Source organism: Cyanistes caeruleus, chromosome 3 (genome assembly GCF_971803275.1).
Source record: "Cyanistes caeruleus chromosome 3, bCyaCae1.hap1.1, whole genome shotgun sequence".
Lineage (NCBI taxonomy): Eukaryota > Metazoa > Chordata > Aves > Passeriformes > Paridae > Cyanistes > Cyanistes caeruleus.
The window spans coordinates 34,992,905-35,016,361 of record NC_141703.1 but is presented as its reverse complement, the minus strand read 5'-3'; the positions used below and the strand labels follow the sequence as shown (position 1 = coordinate 35,016,361).

Below are 23,457 nucleotides of genomic sequence, written 5' to 3'. Positions count from 1 at the left end.
AGCTGCTTCATCTTTCCATCTCACTGACTCCTACTGACTTCTCTAGAACACAGTCTTAAATTCAGCAATTGCTGTATTTAAGTAGCACAGAGAACCAAAATGTCAGCAAATAAATAAGGCTCCTCCAAGTAATTGCTCAAGACCTTCTGAATTGTAAAATGTATTACACCAGAGTTAAGATCTGAAAGAAGGGGATGTATAGTAAACACTACAAATAAACACATCTTCAGCACAGGTATGCCTCCCTTTCTAGAAAATTCAACAAAAACAGAAAAACAACTTGACAGAAGAAAAAGAGGACAAGCTAGTCCTTTTATCTCATCTTGAAGGCTGGAAAAGCTGTGTGGGAGAAACAAAACCATTTGTAGCATATCCTGTTATTATTTATAGCATCTTTTCTGAAGCACTGAAACTGAGCAGTGACAGACTTTATACGAATTTTCTCAGAATTAACTGGATAGGGAATCTAGAAGAGACAGTAGCCATGTCATGCTAGTATTTAAACAATAAGGACTTTGTACTTTGCCTGGAATTCATGTAAAATCTGCATAGCTGTTCCCATTTGATGGCTGTTCCAGTTTAGTGGCTGTTGCTGGCAGGGATCCCAGTGTGTCCATGCTGGAGAGAGGGGGAAGGGAGAACAAGAGGAACTGGAGTGAGTTCCTGCCTGCTTTCACCTACGCACCTTATAGCAAATCAGGACTCAGTACTCAGTACTGCTGAGTACATTCAGGAGCAAGAGGGATTTCGCAACAAGAATAACTGAGAAGAGGGTTTGTTTTCCACATTGTTAAAAGGGGTTGGCCTTTTTTATTAGTCCTGATGATCATTTTGTTTTGGCTTACTAGGTTACAGTGGGAATTATTATTAAATGTATTCTTGGATTTCTGTAAGAGATTGCTGATTTTTTAGTGACTGCTGTTAGATTTATAAATTATGTTGTGTTTTCTCATTTAACAGATCAGGAAACTGGACAAGCCCTAGGGCCCAGTCATGGTTTCAATGCATCTGTCAGTGAGATGTCTGCTTTCAGAATGAATCAAACCTTAGCAGAGAAATGTGAATACGTATATTTAAATCGTGGTGGGTTTTTTTAGTTAGTGTGGTCATTCTAGTAGTCTTTTAGTAAAAGAAGTGCTCCTAAAGTGGCTTGCAATAAATCAGCTAGTGCCACATCCAATGGTTCTTAGATCTTTTTATACTACCAGTATGCCTCTGTTCAAGTTCACAGTTCTTCTGTGGGACTCTACATAAGTTTTCAGTCTAAATACTCATGTGCCTGCTATGACCAGCTGGCTCTGTGATGCAAAAACCTGTGGGGAGAAAGTGGAAGACAGCAGAGCTGTCCAAGTATGAGCTTAGAAAGCTGATCAACACCTTGGGAAGTCAAGGGATTTCCTAGATGTTCAGATCTGTCTGGTTCTTTTGCTCCACTACAGCTCACAAGGGCTGATCCTCAGCTACATGGTGTAGACTGAAGATTATCACTGTAATAATTTTGGCTTAACCATGTACCACAAGCTCTTTAAATGTAATGCTGCCTAACAGTGGCTGGGAAGGCAGAGGTCTGCCTGTTGTTAAAGCACTGTGAAGATATTGCTATTATAGGTGATGACCACAGCCATCAGTCTGTCCTTGTTACAAAAAAATGGTTTCAGGCACTTGCCTCATCATTGCCCCGGCTCTGTCCTACAGGACCAGAGTTCACTGGGGCCTCGGGGGAACTGCATCCAGGCTGTGGCAGTGAAACACCTCTACACTGCCATCTCAAAAAGGTTTGACATCCTGGTAGCAAGTCCTTTCCTTCATATTAATACAGCCTGCCTTTTTGATAGTGGGCTCCTGGCATCTGCATTCCCAGAAAGTTCTTGCTTCAAACAGCCACTGCATTGAGTCAGAGAGACCTTGTGCCTTCCCATTAGTCTGTGACTCACTATGCAGAGAGGATGAGCTTTCTGTAGTGCCTTTGTTGTTCTAGGGGGTTTTGTTGTTTTCTTGAGGGGTTTATTTTTGTTTTGCTGAGGGATTTGTTTATTTGTTCTGGTGCTGGTGGGTTTTGGGTTTTATTTTTTAGTTTTTTTATTTCCCTTATAGTCTCCACCATAGCCAAACAAACATCTAGATGTTGCCTGAAAAAATCATCAATGGGCCTCAGGTTCCTACTTTTTTAATTCTGTTCTCCTGGTCAGAATAACAATACCTGCACTTTTTTCATCTTATGGCCCATCCTCTGAAATGCATAACGCAGGATTATACTCAGCTCTGGCTAGTTTAGTATTCCTCAGAAATTCAAGGTAAACTGTTGTGTACTAAAAAGGCAGAAAAAAGGCTCTCAGAAAATGCTGTATTTTCATTTTTGGAGAAAAAAAGCAACAAGTCTTTCATTAGTCAAGACAGAGCTTTTCAGTTCTCTGTGTTTAGCAGTGACTCTGTGTTTACAAACGTCTTGAGTTGTTAAAGCAGGTAAATATTCTTATTACTTTCAATCTAATCCTTGGTACAGCCAACAATGTCTTTGTTCTTGTGATGTTTTGAAATAGAAAGAAGTGTGGAAAAGCAGGGATCTTGCATGGATGGGATATTTCTAATTTTTTTACTCTCTTCTCAGTAATGGAATAAATGGAATCTAATTTAGCTCAGTATACTCCACAAAACTGAGCATGTGACAGTCCCTACTGGAGCCAGCTTACCATGTACTTCTGCAGTACTGCTTGTACAGTCACAGTGCAACATTTTCTGCAGATCCCTTATGCCATTCACAAGGAAAAGGAGTGCATTTCCCAAGCCATTCTTTTTCCAAAGGGACTAGGTGTGCTCTCTATTTCAGCAAGCAGGAAAAATCACTTCCACTCATAAAATTTGCCTTGCCAGACAAAAAATAAATATTTAAGAAATGAAAAGATTATTTCTAGATTTTTAAAGTCCAAGTTAACTTCATAGAGTTGGCAAGTAGAAAAATTGGCTTGCTAAGTTTTTAAATGGCATTAAGCTTTGGAGTCCTTTAAGGAAATAATCACAAAGGTATTTATGTTTCTAGTAACTTCTAGTTTCTAGAAATTTTTAGTAACAATTCAGATAGAAACATCTTCTTGAATGTACTAGATGGCATCTAAACCAAAGAATAATACAGCCTCTTTCCTCAGAATAACAGTGACAATAATAGTTTCCAGAATGGCTTTTATTTGATGTATTTTTTATAGTTTATAAGGTCACAGTAAAGGTTAGATTCTTTTCCTTAAAGTTGATCTGAGGTTAAATAAAAAGTGAGCTCTCAGTTTTATGCCATTTGTAAAATGGTGAAAACATTCATCTCAGTGGACACCAACAGTTCTGTGCATGTATTGAGTAATGGGCACCTCTAGCACTTTTTTAAAGCCACTAACATTTTGTCTTCTTTCCAAATTCTCACAAGTCTCCCTGGAGATAGCAGCAGCTGGAAAACAGGCAAGACTTTGCAAAACTGCATGGAAAATCACCAGAACTTCTGGGGTTTGATTTTTTTCTTTTCCTTTTCCATCAGCATTTATATGACCAATTATGTACCTGTTTCATAAAATGGAAAACTATGAAGTTTACCAGGGAAAACAATGGTAAGAAAGATATTCCCTGAGGCTCTTTCCTGGATTTTAGGTCTTGTGCTTAAGAAAACAGATAAATTATTATTAACAGAGATATATTAAGAAGATAATCTTACATTTTCCCTGCTACCACCACCCCAACTCAATGAGGATTGAGTAGGTAATATAGGTTTGGCTCTGTTGGTATTTCAATACCTATTAACTTACTTTCATAAGACATGGAGGTTTAGGAGTATATATAGTGTATGGTATAGTTACTATACATTTATCATGTTGCAGTAGCTACTAATGAATTAATGTCATATCTATTAATGAACCAGCAGTCAGAAGATGTGTTCTTGCGTATGTATTTTACTTCAGTAAGCTTCCAATTGCAAACACTTTGAGCAACCAAAACATGCAGAGATATTCTTGGGGTCTCCTAGGAAGATCATCAAGTTTAAGCCTGTTGCTGCACCTTGATTTTGCAGATGGTCCCATGGCTTGAAGAGCACTTTCCCGACACTGTGTATAGCAGAGGGTGCAGTAAATGCCACAGTCAAGACATTGCCACAAAGACCAGCATGACTTCACACCAATCACCTTTGTGTTCCTGTCCCACTCATTCCAAGAGCCTTAACAGGAGCATCCTACAGCTCCATACAGAGGGTGCCTCGGGACACTTGTAGTATCCAACTACTCATTCTAGTGGGAACATCCACAGAGAGCAGTACAAATGTCAGTAAAGAAATGCAGACAAAATTCCTGTGTGAAAGAATAGTAATAAATAGTAATAGCAATAGCAATAGCAATAGCAATAGCAATAGTAATAGTAATAGTAATAGTAATAGTAATAGTAATAGTAATAGTAATAACAACAACATCCCCAGAAAATAATACTAATATTATGAAACTCAAAGCCTTCTGTATGTATTCAGGAGCTCCATCTGCTGGCACTCTTTGGTTGCTGTTTGCACCTATACTGAGTCCCCATAAAACTTTAAGAATAGTAGTTTAAATTAATTTTTACAATTTAATTTTAAAACTTACAATTTTTTTTTTTTTTGTAATGTTACCTCTTTGCTTTTGCTTTTAGGAGCTACCTAAATATTTGGCTAATTTTATGCCTGTTTCCAAGAACCTGTGTATCAAAGCCTTCAAAACCTAACTTTTTACTGATACTAGCTGATGATCTTGGTATTGGAGATGTGGGTTGCTATGGCAATGATACAGTAAGGTATGAAATAAATTATCCCTTCATGGTAAACTTTATTTAAAATATCTACAGATGATATTTAGCATTAAAATTCATTATTAATTTATTAGTTTATTTAGATACACTTCTTTTCAAGCTATGTACAAAATGCATGTTCTACAGTAATTCCTACAGGAGTCATAATTATGCAGACATGCTTGAGAAACTTTCTAGGACTTAGAACTTTTCAAATGTGTTTGTGCACTCTGCTTATCATGCATGACAATAATACATACATTTACATAATTCCAGGGTTGAAATATGAAGGAATGAGATTAAAATTTAATATCTGTCAACAACTCTAGTAGACTTAGTATGAAATGACAGATCAGTCTATACAACATATGTATCCCTAGTGCAATTATCAATCTGTATATTGATTGATTAAAATAATGATATCTTTGTTCTAGCCTATTGTTTTCTTGGATACTGTGTTGTGAACAGATTCTTGTTCCTAGTGCTGCTTGGGATTCTGGTGTGGGACACACCTGAGATACCTTGCCTTTTTCCACCCTTTTTTTTTTAGTTATTAATAAAAACATATATACCCATCAAAAACCTCATTTCTAAGGAGTCAAGGTGTCTCAAAAATACATATAAAACACAGAACTTTTCTAGCTGAGTAGTAGGTAAACAGGTATTTGTAAATTTGACGGTGAATTGCTCAACAAAACTAGGGGGAGCTGTATGCCATGAAATGCTGTGCAATATGTTTTATCAGAGATGGGATTGTTCTCTTTAGGACCCCTAACATTGATGGCCTGGCAAAGGATGGAGTGAGACTTACTCAGCACATTGCTGCAGCAGCTGTCTGCACTCCAAGCAGAGCCGCATTCCTGACTGGCAGATACCCCATCAGATCAGGTTGGGCCTCTCTCCAATGGTTTGCTGCAGTTAGTCTAGTCACTGTTGAAATTAAAAATCCCCTTAAATAAAACATGTTAAAGAACAGTTAATCTTGGGATTTGGAGTCTCAGTGAAATGGGCAAGAATTAGAGATGACTAATGATTGACTTCTATTGGAAAATCCCCATATAAAACACATTATGTGTGGCTAAATGATAACACAGAAATGGACAAAAATCCAAACAGTTCAAAGCACTCAGAGGTAGAAAAAGAAATAAAATTGTGTGATGTTGTGTGTTCAGCGGCACTAGGATTATTACTATGAAATGTAATATTTTGAATATCCTGGCAAAACTTTTCACAGTAAAATATGTCAGACTGTAGAATAGTTCTCAGCAATTGTGCCTTAAAACAGATTTACTTCAGCTATGTAAAGTTATGACAGAAGACAGAAGACTTCAGCCATTCCATTTAGCAGTAATAATCAGTGTAACTTCTAATGTAATTCTGATTCATTTAAGGAGAAATGTAATTATGCACTGTACATTTCAGAAGTGTGTTCCCCTAACCCTATAAGCCTTCTGTTCTAGATAAACCTCATTTGCTTTCTTTTTTGTTAACATCATATTTTGATAGAACTTTGATTGTAAGAAGTTGCCTAATATCCAAATGTAGGTGTCTTCCTGCCACTTGTAGACACCCCAGCATAGCTGAGGCATCTGCACTGGTCTAGCATATAATGACATGGAACTTGGAAAAGACATAATTTTGGAGGTCAAGCAGAATATCCTAGGGCATAGGAACTGATTTATAAAAAGGTACTAGACTCAGGCAACGGAGTCCCATTCATTAGAAAGCACAATCTGAGAAGACTGGAAATCTGAAATCTGGCTTGTTTTATTTTAAAGACTATTATTCCTCTCTAGGCATGGCATCCAGCACTCAGAGGCAGGTTCTTTTCTGGAATGGTGGTTCAGGAGGGCTCCCACCAAATGAAACTACTTTTGCCAGGATACTCTACCAGCAAGGCTATTCTACAGCACTTGTAGGTATGAGACAAAGAAAATTGTTGCCTTTTTATTGTTTGTTATTCTAATTAGGTTACTTCTCTAAATACATTTTTTTGTCAAAATGTCCAGGATCAGTTAAACAGTTTTTTTGTATGCATAACTTTCAAAATCAGCAGGGTGTTTTGAACATTGTCCACAAGTCCAATGTGAGTACAGCGTATCTGGTAAATCCAGAATGAGGTGCATGTAATATATAAATACACACCGCAAATGGAAGTAAATTCAAAGGAAATAATCTTGTTTGCTCAGCACAGATTGCTTTATGATGAACCAACAGAGACATTCACTCGTGTTAGAGCAGAAAAATGTCATCTGACAGTTGGCACTGAGACACCACAGTGGTCTTAATTATATCAATTTCAGCACAGTGGTCTTAATCATCATATTGACTTCAGCAAGGTTTTTAACACTGTCTCTCACAACATCCTCACAGGCAAACTCTAGAAGTGTGGACTGGATGAGTGAACAGGGAAGTGGATTGAGAACTGCCTGAAGAGCTGATCCCAGGGGGTCATAATCAGTGGCACAGGGTTTAGTTGTCACCAGTGGGGTCCCCAAGGGTCAGCACTGAGCCCACTATTGTTTAACTTATTCATCATTAATGAAGATAATTAGGGGACTGAAGCATCTCTCTTATGAGGACAGGCTGAGGGAGATTGGTCTGTTCAGCCTTGAGAAGAGACGGCTGAGAGGAGACCCCTCAATACCTGTCAGTATCTGAAGGGAGGGTGCACTACTGTTCCCTAAGTCTGTCCCCATTCTACACCCACTCCTCCCTTGGCTGCACCTTAACTGAGAAATGCAGGCAGACACACCCTACTACTGGATTTAAGAGCTTTGTTTTTTATTTTCAGGGAAATGGCATATGGGTGTGAACTGCAAAACCCGCCATGACCACTGCCACCATCCTTTAAATCATGGTTTTGATTATTTTTATGGCATGCCTTTTACCCTTGTGAACGAGTGTCAAGGCACAGATGACCCTGAATTGGCCAAGTCTTTGCAAGAAACATATTGGTTTCATACTCAGATGATCATCCTTGCAGTATTTACTCTTGTGATTGGAAAACTTGCCAATTTATTCCCAGTAAAATGGAAAATAATAATATGTCTGGCCATCTGTGGTCTCCTTCATTTCATCTCCTGGTTCTCCAGCTATGGTTTTACCAAGTATTGGAACTGTATCCTGATGAGAAACCATGATATCACTGAACAACCAATGAACCTACAAAAAACTACCTCTAATATGCTGAAGGAGGCAATTACATTCATTGAAAGGTAATCAGCAGAGGTGGAGCAGACTGGGGGAGCAAGTGACACAAAGGGGTCCTGGCCAAATACTGTGCCTTCTGCCTATAGGAACAGAAAAATGATCTTAGGGTGGTGAATGGACTGTCACAGAAAGTGTCATATGAAGTTAATGTTTAACAAACAGAAGAGTGACAGTGAGTTTTAGTTTTGTGGGTTTGGGTTATTTTTTTTTTCCCAAAGGTGTCCTTCATTTATTATCAGTAACCTCAATTAGAATTGAAAAAAAACACTAAGTCTTTAAAAGTGTGTTAAATCTGGGCATACCCATATTTCTGTCAGGGTTTAGGGGTGGTGTGCTTGTTTTTTAAAGGAAATTTGAGGTAATATAAATTCCTTCTCTAAAACATTGAGCATAGGTAATTTCAGGTTCCTAGGATATCCTACCTGGCTTGATGTTGAAGTGATATGTTTTCACTGTGGGTGATATCTGCCCCTTCCATAAGGACACTTCAGATGCTCAGTGATGCACATCCATGTTTAGGTTTAGGCAAGTGAGTGCTGTCCTCCTTTTTTTCAGGAATGTGTCAGTCTTTTCTGCACGTGTCTAATTTGGAACTGGAATAAGAAAGGATCCTTTACTCTTTCGGTCTTAACATAGAAAAAAATATCTTTGTGGGATATGTTTCAATCCCCTCTGTCTCCCAAAACCTCAAAGCCAAAAAGATGTCAAATTAAAAATTGTTTAGATCACAACAATTGAGAGAGTAACTGCAATACCATTGTTATATTTTGGGTTGAGTGACAGTTTGAAGAGAAATGACTATTGTTTTCTTTTATTTCAGAAACAAGCACAGACCATTTCTTCTCTTTGTTTCCCTTTTACATGTTCACACCCCTCTCATTACCACTGAGAAATTTCAGGGAAGAAGCAGTCATGGCCTGTATGGAGATAATGTGGAGGAGATGGACTGGATGGTGGGTAAGTGTTGGTCTTGAAGAAAATACTTCATTCACTTGGATATAGAAAAGACATTAAAGGGTTGATCACCAAACTCCCTTTTGGCATATGTAAAAATCAGTGAATTCACCTTGGTTACACAGTTGGTTTCAGAGATTGTCATACTATAACCAAACAATACCTCTTTTTTATTTTCTTAAGATGAAAGCTTAAACTTTCCTTGTAAGGATTTATTCTTGATTTTTTTTTTAAATTACATTCTTCTACACTGAAGTGTTAAATGCAGTCAAATAGCCAAATGTGTCCCTGATCAGGTTTTTAATCAAAATTTGTACAATATTTCTCCATCTCTGGTCTTAGACGTAAAGAGTTTTTGCTGAATATTAAGTTATATGATGGTTGTTTTGTGTACTTATGCATTTTTATTAAAAAATAAATAAAATCAATCAGAACCCTCTCCTAGCCAAAAGTCCAAGTTAGAAAGTTATGGAGTTTTACTTAAATTGTATGAAGTCAGTGAAGACTCACTTAGGTCATAATCTAGGCTCTTGAGTACTAATCAAGTTAAATTTCTGATTGGTTTAATTTGGTTAAAAACTTAAACTTTACTTAGTTTTTCTTTTTCAATGAGAAGGAGAGAGATAGCTATTGTATTTTGTCAAAAATGAAGTCTATTAACAAAACAATTTCCTCCTGTCAAGGCCATGATTCAATTCCTGAACCTTTTTCCCCCAATAACCATGTCTACAAAATCATAATTTGAGTGGAACCTGATTGTTTTCAATGGACAGGCTGAAAACTCCTGCAAGATCCAGTTGAACCAAAGGGCTCAGCCATGCTCCTGTTTCCTCAAGAAAGTCAAGATATAAAGAACACGTAGTTGAAACAGGATAGCAGCTAGTGAGGACAAAACTCCAGAATTGGACAGCTCTTGATTTGATTGCAATTCAGAACCAATATACCTACACTCAACTGAAAGAATTTTTGTGTTTGGTAAGGTAAATAATTAGTTTCAGCAAGGATAGACAGGAAAGTAAAGGAACTGTAAAGGAAAAGAGATTAAGCAAAAGTGGTGATCAATGGCTTGTGGTTTTTTCTCATGCAGTTCTGCTTTTGCTGCTGCTTCTGTAGGTATGGAAGTTGTTCTTGGCAAATATATTTGATACAGAAGATGATGAAGACAATTAATTGAAGATAAAACACATTCTATATAAACATATGATGGGATCAGTAAAAGTGACCTCAGCCACTCCTTATAAGGCTTCCCCTCAAGGCCCTTCATCATCCTCATGGCCCTTCTTTGGATGCTCTCTAATGATTTTATAACTTTGTTATACTGTGATACCCAAAACTGCTCCCAGCACTCGAGGTGAGGCTGCCCCAGCCCAGAGCAGAGCAGGACAATCCCCTCCCTTGCCCAGCTGGCCATGCTGTGCCTGATGCCCCCCAGGACAGAGTTGGCCCTCCTGGCTGCCAGGGCACTGCTGGCTCATCTTCAACTTGCTATTGACCAGGACCCCCAGGTCCCTTTCTGCAGTATTGCATTCCAGCATCTCTCCCCCAGTGCATACACATAACAAGGATTGCCTACTCTCAGGTGCAGAATCCAGAACTCTCCCTTGTTAAACTTCACATGGCTGGTGATTGCCCATCTCTGATTTGCCAAGGTGTCTTTGTACTGAACGTGGTAGATCATAACAGAACTCATTCAGGCAAATGGAAATACTCAGTCTTCACTGAATGTGGAGTCAAGACCTAAAAAATTATTATAATGATGATGTTTTGCTTTGTTTACAGGCAGGCTTCTGGATGTTATTGACAAAGAGGACTTGAAGAATGCCACATTCATTTATTTTGCATCTGATCATGGAGGATTCTTAGAGGCTCACAGAGGAAATTCTCAGTTGGGTGGATGGAATGGGATATATAAAGGTAAAATTCCTATAAAGGCATGAAACTTCCTCATAAGAAAAGATGGAGAAATATATCCAAAGATACTATAATAAAAAAAAATTATATGGTGAGATTATAACATTGGATTGTAGGGCTGAAACAAAGGGCATCTGCTATTCATAGGGCTGGGGCTGAGTAGAGGGGCAGGACCACTTCCCTCAATATGCTGGCAAAGTTCTTCCTAATGCACACCTGGATACCCTTGGACTTCTTAGTCCCAAGGGCACTGCTGGCTCATGGAGAGCTCATTGTTCACCAGGACAGATCCTTCTCTGCAGAGCTGCTGTCCAGCAGCTCAGCCCCAGCCTGTAATGGGGCATGGGGCTAGTCTTCCCAAGATGCAGAGCCCTGCATTTGTCTTTGTTGAATTTCAGAAGGTTCCTCTCCACTGTGCCAACACTGGCAGATACCATGATGTCTATTTTTCATACTACAGTTCTCCAGTTTCTCACCCATCCTATAGAAGTTTCTTCTAGACCCTCTATGGCTGGCTTGCAACACAGTGACAAAAGCTCTGTGTAAATGAAGATTTATGGTATATTTTATATGTTCTTCCTCCAGATTACTAAGCCTTGAAAAGTCACTGTAACATCCTGGGCAGCTTGGCACTTACTGTATAATGAAGTTTGAAAGCTGCAGCCATCACATGTTTCCCCACAGAAGAGTCATGTGCACATTGACCTTGCTCAGCATCACAATTCACATTGTCTAGTACTAAGTTACTTGATGAGCCACACAATCAATGTTTGATACAGTTGGGATCCACCCACACACACAGTCATAAACATAAAATTCACCTTTAGTTCTTAATATGAAGATCCCATGCCAGTTACACGTGCAAAATGGCAAAGAATCTCACTTGAATAGCTTAGAATCTGATCTAAGGAATTCACCTCCACTAGGGGAACATAGTATTATTAGTATAATATATAGTATTAATAGCAGGAGAGTCCAGAGGGAAAAGACAAACGCCATTAGGGAGTTCAGGATGAGAGGACAATGATGAAATCATGACTGCTTAGTGAGAAGGCAAGAGGGGATACAATATCAATTTAGATATCAATAATAGAAAGACATAACTATTTATGTCCACATACAAGGGATATGCCAGTGAGACAAACTAGCAAGATTAAAAAATACAGTTTAATTAGTAAATATCTGTAAAATTCACTCTTGCTATTGGGAACTGTTTATTAAAAACAAGCAGATAAATAAGCCACACATAGAAATAATGAGAAGAGCCACTACTGAATGACAGTCTATGTTTTCCAGGATTTAGTATGTTTTCATTAAAGATGCATGAAATATTCTGAAGTTTTTAAACCATTTTTTTATATATGCACAATAAACATCTGGTATCATCTATTCTTTTATATTTTTGACACTTCTCCCCCTTCTATAACAGGTGGAAAAGGAATGGGAGGATGGGAAGGAGGAATCCGTGTTCCAGGCATAGTTAGATGGCCAGGAGTGTTGCCTGCAGGCAGAGTTATTGATGAACCTACAAGCCTTATGGACATTTATCCTACATTGGTTCAACTGGCTGGAGGGGCAGTGCCTCAGGACAGGTACAGAGGTGGCTTCATAAATCATATTGCTTCTCTTACTTTATTTGGTCAGAAGCTGACTGTGTCATCCCAACAGCCACACATTAAACTCTCTTTGTTTCTAAAACAGGCAGCTCTCTAGCTTTCTTTTTGCACAGCTTTCTCCATCTTGTCTGCTTATGTGAAAAAGACAAAGAAAAAAACCCATATGTTTTATCAAGGGTCATTTAGCTAACTCAGTTCTCCTATCACTGAAAAGTAGTTTGGTTGATTTGGGACACTAGGGTGACTGAAAAAAAACAAGACTTCTCTAAAGGACATGAGAAAGTGAGGGTGGCTAAGCCATTTTAGCAAAAAAGCATAGAAGTACTGGTAAATTGTAGCTAAACACAGTTACAACCCAGACTGCAACTGAATTGCTAGGCAATTCAGTAAGTGGCTTCTTTTTTTATTATTATTTTTATAAAGTCTGGAGGTCACAGAGCTGTCAGCGAGTTCCATTTCAGGTGGCAAAATTAAAACGTGTGAACTATGCCTTCACTATTGTTATCACTTCCGGGAAAATTACATAACGGTGACTGATCTCCCCAGGCAGGATGTGTGAACTAGCTGTAAATGCAAAAACCTCTAGTTTTTTTTCTTTTTTAATTTCTGCTAATTACTTGTCACCATACATTCACCCAATTAAAAATCTCAGGGCTCATTAGCTAAACAGTACCTTGGTTTAGTGATGACGCTTGAAATCTTAATGCTGAACACACAGAGTGAGTACTGCTCATGCTTCAGCTGCAGACTTTAAATTCTTAAGCTGTCTGGTGACTGGTCCTCTCCATCAGGGTCATGGATGGGCACACCTTGCTGCCCCTGCTGCTGGGGACAGAGCAGCACTCCAGGCACGAGTTCCTGTTCCACTACTGCGGTGTGTTTCTGCATGCAGTGCGCTGGCACCAGAAGGACAGTGAGTACAAACATCCCCCTCCTGCGGGTCAGACATGATGTAATGTCCTCTAGCTTCCAATGGAACATAATGTAGAAATGTACATATAAATGTATATACATATATATATATGGAATGTGTTCACTGCCTCAAATTCCCTGTTCTTCCACAACACCTCATTGTTAGTTGTCCTGCCTTGCCTGAGGTGAAGGAGTTTGCTTCCTGGGAAGTAGACCTTCAACAATCCCTCACCATTCTTAGAGATCTCTCTTTGTTTCTCTATAGTGCACACCATATTTCATGAACACAGAATGTTTCTGAGCAGAGAAAGCTGTGTCTGACTGCCCCAGTTCCTGGATAATATTTCTGCTGGAAGAGTCATGCCACACTTCCTTAGTGAAAGGCTAAATTCATACTCCAATCACATGGGACATTTGCAGAATTTCTTTTCAGGTTCTCTTGATGTTGTCCTTACCTAAATTATATTGCTTGTTCTTCTAAGCTATTTAAGTTCTACTTCAGTAGCTATGCATACAACATGCAGAGGCAAGGTGGATTTGGTGGCATTTCATGTTCTTATGAAGCCACATGCACACCTAGATTTCTTATGCAGGACTTGCTAAAATTTTTCTCATCAAACAGTTTATGGCAAGGGGCCAGAAAACAATGCCATGTTTTGCATACAAAAGACCAGCTAATCAAATATGTAGCTCAGATTTCAGTCAGGCAAAAAATTTAGATTCTTTTCTCCAGCTGTAATTTCTTCTGATTGGGCTGAGCAACAGTCTGTTTTAGTTCATTTGCCAGTATGTCACCCTCACATTACATATTTATTATCTGTTAACATCTTGATCAGCCTAGACACAAAGCCATTGTGTCTTGATGTCACCCAGGCAGGACCTATCCTTTGAGGCCTTCACTGAAGTCAGAAGAATCCTTTGTTTATATGTTAAAGAGTCCTTTCCTTTACCTCTACACCATAAGTCTTATTAGTGACAGTCCATTACTTTCTGCTAATTAAACTGATTGATTGTTACGAGAGGGGTTGGAGACATGTTTGGAATGAAGCAGCAGGCTTCCTTTCCCTTGGATATATTAAATTAGCACGTTGCCCTAACATGCACATGCATCCTTCAGATTCTGCCTGAGCTACCTAGCAAACTGTATATCCCTCTTTGCCTCTTGGGGATCAGTAATGTGTCTCTTGCTTTTATCACCACTAATTTCTACTACCATTTTTTTCCTTTTATCCTTCTGTAACCCAACTGTCTACTCAGCTCACCAACACAGGTTAATTAAAATCAGCCTTGCTCTATCCTTCAAAGTCAGCTAACAAGGACCTATCTGTCTCCTACTCTGCAACTCCAGTAATTATTTGCAGCTGTGAAAAGGGAATGTTAAAATTTAGAATCAGAAAAATTCTCCCCAGACACTCTACACTCACTACTCCAAATTGCCATACAGAGTATAAATTATAAAGAATTCACCTCACTTATTTGTGGAAAAGAATGATTACTTCAGTTTTTCTGAGCACTGATCACAAATTCCTGTGTACATCTGGATAAATTTATCTGTACATCTCATATTTAACTAATAAACAGTTATTTTAGCAATATCACAACAGCACTCCAACCAGAGCCAGATACTCAGAAAAAAATGCATGTCCCAGAGAGTGTTTGTTTAATTCCTTGCAAAAAATATCTATACTACCTGTCCAGCAGACATAAGAAGCAAATCCCATGCTCTGGGCACCCTGATACCACAGAGGATGCCTGCACTTGTCATTAGTAACAAGACAGGGATAAGCTTGAGGATGCAGAGGACATCCAGCCAGCAGCAAAGCAAATACTCAAACAGACCTAAGGAGTATCAGTCTGCCCTTGTAAGCTGGCAGAAAGTTGAAATATTTAATCTTTATTTCCTGATCCATGATATTTTGAGCTGGAAAGGGCCCATAAGGATCATCAAATCCAACTCTTAAGGAAATGACCCACCTGGGGATTGAACCCACATCCTTGCCAATATCACTATCATGCTCTAACCCTTTTTCTTTCAGAAAACATTGTTTTTCCCTTCTTTCAAAATTTCAGAAATTGAGATATCAAACATTTATCCTCATTTTCTTACACCAAAACATTTCAGAACCATTGAGGGAGCATCCCTCTATAAAAGCTCTGTAAAAGCGCAGATGCAGGATGTGGAAAATGCGTGGTGAAAATAAAGAGATACAAACCCAGCAAGCTAACCAGCAATGGGATATTTTAATCCAAGATATTACCTAAACTTTAATATCTGTTATTTGTTCCCCTTCACCTTTTAAGAAGTTCTTAAATTTTATTTATTCACAAAATACTGTTCTAGCATAGTGACAAGAGAGAGACAGGAATAAAGCTGCAGGCTTCAGACATAAAGAAGAATGCTGGACACAAGAGAAGAAAGGAAGAAAAGTTCAGCTGATTCCATTGTACCAAAAAGAAAATTCCATGTAGGGACAATGCAGCTGTCAACTCTTTAATGCTTTGAGCACAGAAGTGACTCCAAGCTGTAAATGTCCCCTTTCTTCTTGTCTCCTTTTTCAGACATAATGTCTAATTGCTGTCTTCTGGTTGGGTACATCCTCGTTTCTGAGTTCAGTGTAGTGCTTTCTAAATGTGGGGTAAGGAGCAGGAGAAAGAGGAGGAGGGAGAAGTAAAATATCCTGATGAACCGCATTCAGCTGTAGTCCTAGTAATTTACCACTTTTTCACCACAAGTTACAAACCTGCACTTATCCCATGGTCAGTACAAGAGTTTGATGAAGTACAAGCTCTAAAGCTGTGAACTATTTGCCTTCTTCACTTTAACTTAAAAGCTAGATTCCAGATTTTACTGTTTTAAAGGCCTGCAATTAACCTGCACCCTTTCTGGAAGTGTGCTGGAATATAAGCAGAGAAATAAGATGTGATCAGTTTCTGCCTAAATGTACTTCTTCACTCAGACAGTGAAGAAGAGCCAGAAGAAGAGCTCCTATGAATATATACACCCAAAATTGGGGACTGCATTCTCCATTTCCCCCCCTCCAAGAGGCATGAAAATTTTTAAAGGGGAACAAGAAAGTGGCAGACCCATTGTACTGCAAACACTGGACTAACCATCCACATACTGCACATGGTTCCCAGAGCCAAGGTGTACCCATGAGCCACAAAAACCATCTGAGTTCCTGCCACCTTTTCCCTGTATGCAACAGCCATGACATAAGCTTCCCCTTGGAACAACAAACATGAACAAACATGAACCAAGCTTTCAGGGACCACCCACCAGCTCCTAATGACATTAAGCTGTTCAAATGTGCTTCTTCTGTGACAGGTGGCACTGTATGGAAAGCTCATTATGCTACTCCGGTATTTCAGCCAGAAGCTTCTGGGGCCTGCTTCAGAAGAGGAATTTGTCCATGTTTCGGGGATGGTGTAACCCATCATGACCCTCCACTGCTGTTCAATCTCTCACAAGATCCATCTGAGGCAAATCCTCTGTCAGCAGACACTGAGCCCTTGTTTGACACTGTAACAAGGAGAATAAGGAGAGCTGTGGAAGAGCATCGCAAGACACTGACTCCAGTCCCACAGCAGCTGTCTCTTTACAATAATAGATGGAAGCCATGGCTGCAGCCATGCTGTGGGACATTCCCATTCTGTTGGTGCCATGAAGAAAATAACAAAGCATAGTCTAATACCAAAGTCAAAGTACAGTTAGCTTTAAAGAAATTCATAATTTTTCACGTTCACGGGACTACAGTCATAAAGAGATTAGAGATAAAGATTAAATTATAATAGAATAACTAAAAAGGACATTATTAGTCCCTTAATTAGTGATCAATTAAATTAATTAAATTTAAAATCCCTTCTAGCGATTGTTTTTGTTCAACCTTTTCTCTCACCCACAGAAATTAAGTAAGCCTGTGGTTTTAAAAAAATTAGGGATCATCTGTATAATCTATCCCTGAAGTGAATAATTTAGGATTAAATACCAAATAAATGAAACAAAATTTATTTTCTTACTGACTTACAATTCAAGCAAATGATGACTGATAAAAAAGCAAATTTTTACTAGCAGATGTTTGTATAGAAAATATGCTTGTTGAGAGAACAGGACTGAGCCCAAGAGGGTAGGCTTATCCAGGCCTTATCTATTAAATGAAAAAACCTGTTGCACAAAAATGAAAGGATGATCACAATGAAAAAAATAATGAAAAATAAAATTGCACATTTAATTTGGAAATAAACCAATATGCATCAGAAATAAACACCTACTAATTTACAGCAATTTTATGCTTTATCATCTGCATATTTGTCTGTCATGTAAGAATTCCCAGGGAAAGCTGAACTGAGAAGTATGTTTTAAAAATTAGATAGCTAAAGTTAGTATCTCAAGATCAGCAGCAAAGTGCCTAGCTATTCTGAAATGTTAAACCACAACAATTCTTACTGAAAAGTGTTATCCACGTATTTAAGTCATCTCACTTACGAGAGCATTGAAATCATCATCCTGCTGCCTTGAGAAGATTGCGAAGTTGGGAATGCTTGGGACCCATCTGAGACCAGTTCATTAAGCCTACATGTCCCACCTGAGTGACAATGCATCTGATTTCATAATGCCCCATGAAAAATATTCTTTGTTTTGTGAAAAAACACCTTGTTTTCAGCAGGAGGTGGTAAAAAAATTTACCTCACAGAATAATCGCTTCTGTGTCCAGGTCATCTTCCCCAAGCCAAAAAAGTGCCAGCACTCTGTACAGTTATTAGGGAAAGGGAGGGAATTAAAATATCTAATCCTCTCTTGCTGCCCTTAGTTTAAATAAATTACTCTCTCAAGATATAATCCCAGCCATGGTCTTTCATGGATTTTGTGTCAAATCAGATTTTCAAATGGAGGTTCCCATAATTTTTCCTCCCTCCAAAAAGTAGATTGTGGGCAAGAGATTCTGAGTCAAACTTCTAAGTCTTCCTGAGCACTGTATATTCAACTCCTACTAACAGTCACCCAGGCTTTAAAAAGCAACAAGGGGTGGTAAGAGCTGCAGAGCAGGTACTTTAGGTGGTATTTCTTTGCTTGCTGTCTTGGGGAGCCACACCAGTGCAGCTCTACCTCAGGACCAAGGTAACCTGTGTGTCATTTTTTGCCTTTTGGAAGCAAGAAGAGACAAGAAGGCCCATAGCAGGTCTCTCTCTCAGCTCCTGATCTGCCACAGCAGGTCCCTTTCAGCAGCTTTGGGACAGAGGAGAGTGCATGTATGGATTATACACCCTTTGCAGTGTTTCAGGGAACCTCCCGACTCACACCTCCAGTGTGCTGGGTCAGAGGTGTAGTGAGTTGCTGCTGTTAAAACAGCATAGGCTGTGATCATGATGCAGCACCAAATGCAAGTCCCAAAAAGCTGACCAGGCATTTCTCCAGGTTATTTTCCATTTCATCTTTTCTCTAAAAGGTCACCGAGAAAGTTATGTGGAAAACATTCCACATAAATCATAGGGCATGCATGAAAATGACCTGATTGGATACCTCAATGCCACACTTAATAGAAATATCAAAATGTGTTTGTTCTCACTTCTTGATTGTGCTTAAATCTGCACCAGCATTGCTACACACTTGTCAGATTTGACACTTTTCTATGGCTAACAAGGACTTAAACCAGAGCAGCTGCATTTCACTGGATTCATGCAGGGAGAAAAGAGCATAAAAGATCACACATTTTAAAGCCAGTTTGGCTGATTCAGAGATGGAGATAAAATCCTACTGCTCAGTGGGGAACAAAGTCAAAAGCTGTCAAGGCAGTCAGTTCAGTAGCATCTACATTACCAGTTAAGTACAAGGCTAAGGTTTTCTTTCTCAGTTCACTTCACTGGATTCCCCACTCACCTACTCCAATCATTAGGTCAGGTATCAGGAAAAAGTTTTTCACACAGCAGGAGGCTGAGCACTGGAACAGGTTCCCTATGGAAGTGGCCACAGCACAAAGCCTGAGTTCAAAAAGAATTGGGACAATGCTCTCTGGCATATGGTGTGGCTCTTGGAGCATCCTGCACAGGGCCAGGAGGTGGACTCAATGATCCTGCTGGTCCTTTCCAACTCAGCACGTTCTATGACTTACACACAAGAACATGCCCAGTCCCACTCTTGGCCATGATGAGAGCATTTACCAGAGGATGGGACAGTGTTCAAGCACCCACTCAGCTTTCAAGCATAGATCCAAACTTTAGGAAACCAGACTAGGAAGGCCAGTACTTCAGCAACACCCAGAACTCCATCTCCAAACACAGTGTGAAAATCACCCTGTATAAATGTAAACATTAAACATTTGTCTTACACCTTGTTCCTCTGAAAATTAAATTTGCTGGACTGCTGTATAGAGTCAGATGCTAAAGAGTCATGTAGATATCCACACTGCCTTTCTGACATCCAAACACAGATAAAATTATCTTGGATGGCATCTGTGGAAAACCAGAGGCGCTTTCAGGCAGGAGGAGGAAAAATTAGGGCTGACAGCATAGAGAACCAGTTTTGTCAACTGTTAAGAGGCCTCAGCCAGGCACAGGGAAATGTGCTTTTCCCACACAGAGAGGGAGAGGGCAGACACTGCACATAGATGACCTGCAAGCGAGAAGTAGAGCAAAGTAATGGGAAATTGCTAAGTAGGATGCACATCACTTCAAAAAACAGGGGGAGAGGAGAGAAAACTATTTTCACTCCTAAGTTCCTCCCACCATCTAAAGCTAAATGTATCTTAAAACATACAGATTTTGAGGAGACAGTGGTAAGCAGGAAAAGGAGGTTAATTATTTTACCTGTTTAATGCATATCCTAGCCATGGATTGGTTGCAAATCTCTGTCTGTATACACTTTCATAAGAACATGTAAGCTCTGCAGAAGCTGTTCTTCTGATCTTCTGGTAAATGTATATTTCCCATAAAGCAGATGAACAACTCGAGATCACACTCGAGTTGTCCTCATGAACCCTTTCACATAAAATGCATTAATAGGCAAAAAATCTGTCACAAAATCTTCTTGAATAATACTGGAAGGATGAAACTCTAATTCATTTCCATAGGTTTCCTTGAAAAATCATCTATAATGATATTTCTCAAAATATATTAATATTAGAATAAAGCCTAAATTGGATGCTTTCTCCCTTCTTTTCTCATGGTTTCCCCCTTTGCAGAAAGGTACAAGAACTACATAAAATGTCCTGCTGGGAAAACCTGAGACAACTGACCAATCTCCAAGCCATTGTTAGCTATACAAGAATATACCTACACATGGTTTAATATAGACACCATAGAGAGGGAAGTATTACTCTGTAACAAATGAAGTTTGTTTTACTGAAAGAGCTGTGGCTGCACTGTGTAAATGTTTGACATTCATCTTGTATGAAGCTGACTTCCACTTAACTCCTTTGATCATTTTTAAATGACATTTGGAATTGTTGCATTAGACTGACTCAACAGAGCAATTGTCAAGTCTCACAGGAGTGAGACAATAAGCTCCTGAGAAGCCTCACTTCACCATGTTTAAATATTAGACACATTGCTTTGCTCCCTGCTGGGACTCAAGGGAGTGCCAGCACACAGATCACAAGATCCTGTCTTCTAAAGAAGCAAAATAGTTGTGTAGCAAATAAACTGAGAAAGGTAATTTGAGCTCAAAAGTTATCCAGCTTCATTCCTAAGATTCCTAAGAACTCTGAGTACCCTGAGAGGAATTTACATAAATGACCAAAGAGAAAGAAAAAAACTTTTGCTCATGACAGGTTGTAGGTTAAAATACACACAGGCATACACATTGTGTTGAATTCAATAAGACACTAGATTTTTGTAGGGTGTTTTGACTGTAATGTTAAATCTAATCAACTCTATTAAAAAAAATGAGATTTATTCAAAACCTAGTTTCTTATTGAATTACCATACTATTGCATCACTTAAATTTTTTGAAGGCCAGAAAAGAAAGCTTAAAAAACAAATTGCAACTCCCCATGTTGAGATAAATGAGGTTACTAGAGGATCCAAACAACCCTGGCTTCTGCTCTGGCATTTGTCTAAAAGCTGTAAGTAAAAGGTTTGGAAACAGAAAGAATTAATGAGGTTTGAAAAGAAGAAAAAAAAAAAGCCTCTAAACTAAACAGAACGTAAAACAGGTGCCCATCCATGACATATGATTAGTTCTGTTCCAAGTATCTAATCCTATGAGAAGGCTCTGAAAATCTTACTGCTCTAAAATAAACAAATTTTCTGTTTACTGAATTTATCATTGTTCAGAATGATGCACTGTGGCATAAAATTGAACAAACACTTCTCCAAGGCAGTTAATGTTATGCCATCCTGAAAAGTATTAAAATTACCACAACTCAGAGACTGGCTGTATTGGAATTTTAAAGTTTTTATACCTCTAGTTTGTTGAAAGGGTTCTGACAACAGTGAGAGTAAAATTCAAGAAAAAAGTTCTTGCAACTCTATTTTTTTTTCTCTTTATTAATATAACTCCTAGTTTTCTAGCAACTATTATTTATACATTTAAGTCAATTATATATTATTGTATTTTTTAGCTACCTTTGCTATAATTATGGTATAATGTTATTAGAAACCAAAAGTTTATACCAGGAAAATATAACCTGAGTGTCACACCTTTTAATTTTTAGCTCAAAAGAAACTATATATAAACCACCCAACTCAGCATAAACAGAATTTTAGCTGAAACATTTTGCAACCAATATACTGACAATGCAGACTACTTCAATGAGCAGTCTAAACTGGAAGGTATTTTTTGAGGCTATCTAAGAATTCACTACCATACATTAAATCTCATATATTGGGTTGATAAAAACCAAACAAACAAACAAACAAAAAAAGCCAAATCAACAAAAATTTGAATCACATAAATAAAATCTCAAAATAATGAAAACTTGGGGGGGACACTGGAATGTGAGATTTGAATTAATGAGATACAAATTAAGAAAACAGGAACATTTAATGTTATGTTCAAAGTCATAAGAATCAAAGCAGTTTAGATTAGGAAAGCAACTGAACCAGATCCATTAAGGAATAAATAGGCATAGTGCAGACTTATTGGTGAACAACAAGCTGTTTATAGCAGCACACAAAAGTATCAAACACCTGCTACTAACCCAGCCTCCTATTCATGGATAGAAAAATCAAGGTGTAGAAAGCCAAACAAAACAAAGCATTTTTTCAAGTGCCAGCTTTAGAAAAGCCAATGTTGTGAGCTGACTGATACAGAGAGACAAAGAAAACTTATTTTGAAAGAACAACCCAGATGGAAATGTCCTCACAAAACACTAGGCAGTAAGTCAAGTGATATTTCAGGAACACCAATGTCCTTTTCCTGTAGGCTAGAAAAGTGCATTAACCCACATGTCTAAAATTTTCAAGAATTTCCCTTGTGGCACACCCACACTATCTCCTTCTTTTACATGAAGAGCACCCAATAAAATTGTTGTATGGCAAATAAAAGCTCTGAATAACACCAAGCACATGACAGAAGAATCAGCATGTTTTGTTTTAAACACAAGTTGTCCTTTCTAAATACAAAGTCTACAACAGTAAGCCATAGTCTGGCCTTGTTTAAAGATGAATAGTGCCACCAAAAGCTTACATTTCTTAACTTTCTTTACCCTAAAAATACTCGAGGCTATACCACAGTTAAATATGGGGAAAAAAATTCCAGGTGAAGCTTGGTAGGTTTGTTTTTTTCCTCAAGACACATTTTGACTTAGCAAACCTCAGTGCTGTGGCTCATGGCCACATGCAGCCCCTAACATCCCTCAGACCTGCCTGTGACCCCAGGACTTCAAAATGATGGCCATAAAAGCCCAGAATGCTGCCTGAAGCACAGCACTGCATTCACATAAAAAATTGTCCCTTTTCACAGCCTGCTGGCAACAGTTGTGTGCTAGAAGCACTACAACACTACATTACCAGTAACTAGTTCAATTTTTGTGTATGAAGACAGGAACAAAAATTAGGGCAGGGCTTTTAACAGCTGTACTTTTCCATGAAAAACAATAAACCAACTACTGTTTGCCAATTCAAGAGA

General features: G+C 38.6%; 1 protein-coding gene across 2 annotated transcripts; it reads left to right on the top strand.

Annotated features, from left to right (window-relative positions):
• The first annotated feature begins 445 nt into the window (after positions 1 to 445).
• On the top strand, positions 446 to 17,676 carry LOC111945585 (arylsulfatase D-like). 2 transcript variants are annotated; one of them, XM_023948255.2, is made up of 11 exons: positions 446 to 773; positions 3,521 to 3,590; positions 4,654 to 4,794; positions 5,555 to 5,676; positions 6,585 to 6,707; positions 7,583 to 8,006; positions 8,822 to 8,958; positions 10,735 to 10,869; positions 12,296 to 12,458; positions 13,274 to 13,395; positions 16,720 to 17,676. In XM_023948255.2, the coding sequence occupies exons 2-11, from the start codon at positions 3,538 to 3,540 to the stop codon at positions 17,076 to 17,078; spliced, it is 1,779 nt and encodes a 592-aa protein (XP_023804023.2). In that variant the 5' UTR covers positions 446 to 773; positions 3,521 to 3,537; the 3' UTR covers positions 17,079 to 17,676. The 2 variants fall into 2 exon arrangements, with proteins under 2 accessions (XP_023804023.2, XP_086736835.1); XM_086880709.1 differs by having other exon boundaries at positions 620 to 773; positions 3,413 to 3,590.
• Positions 17,677 to 23,457: the final 5,781 nt, after the last annotated feature.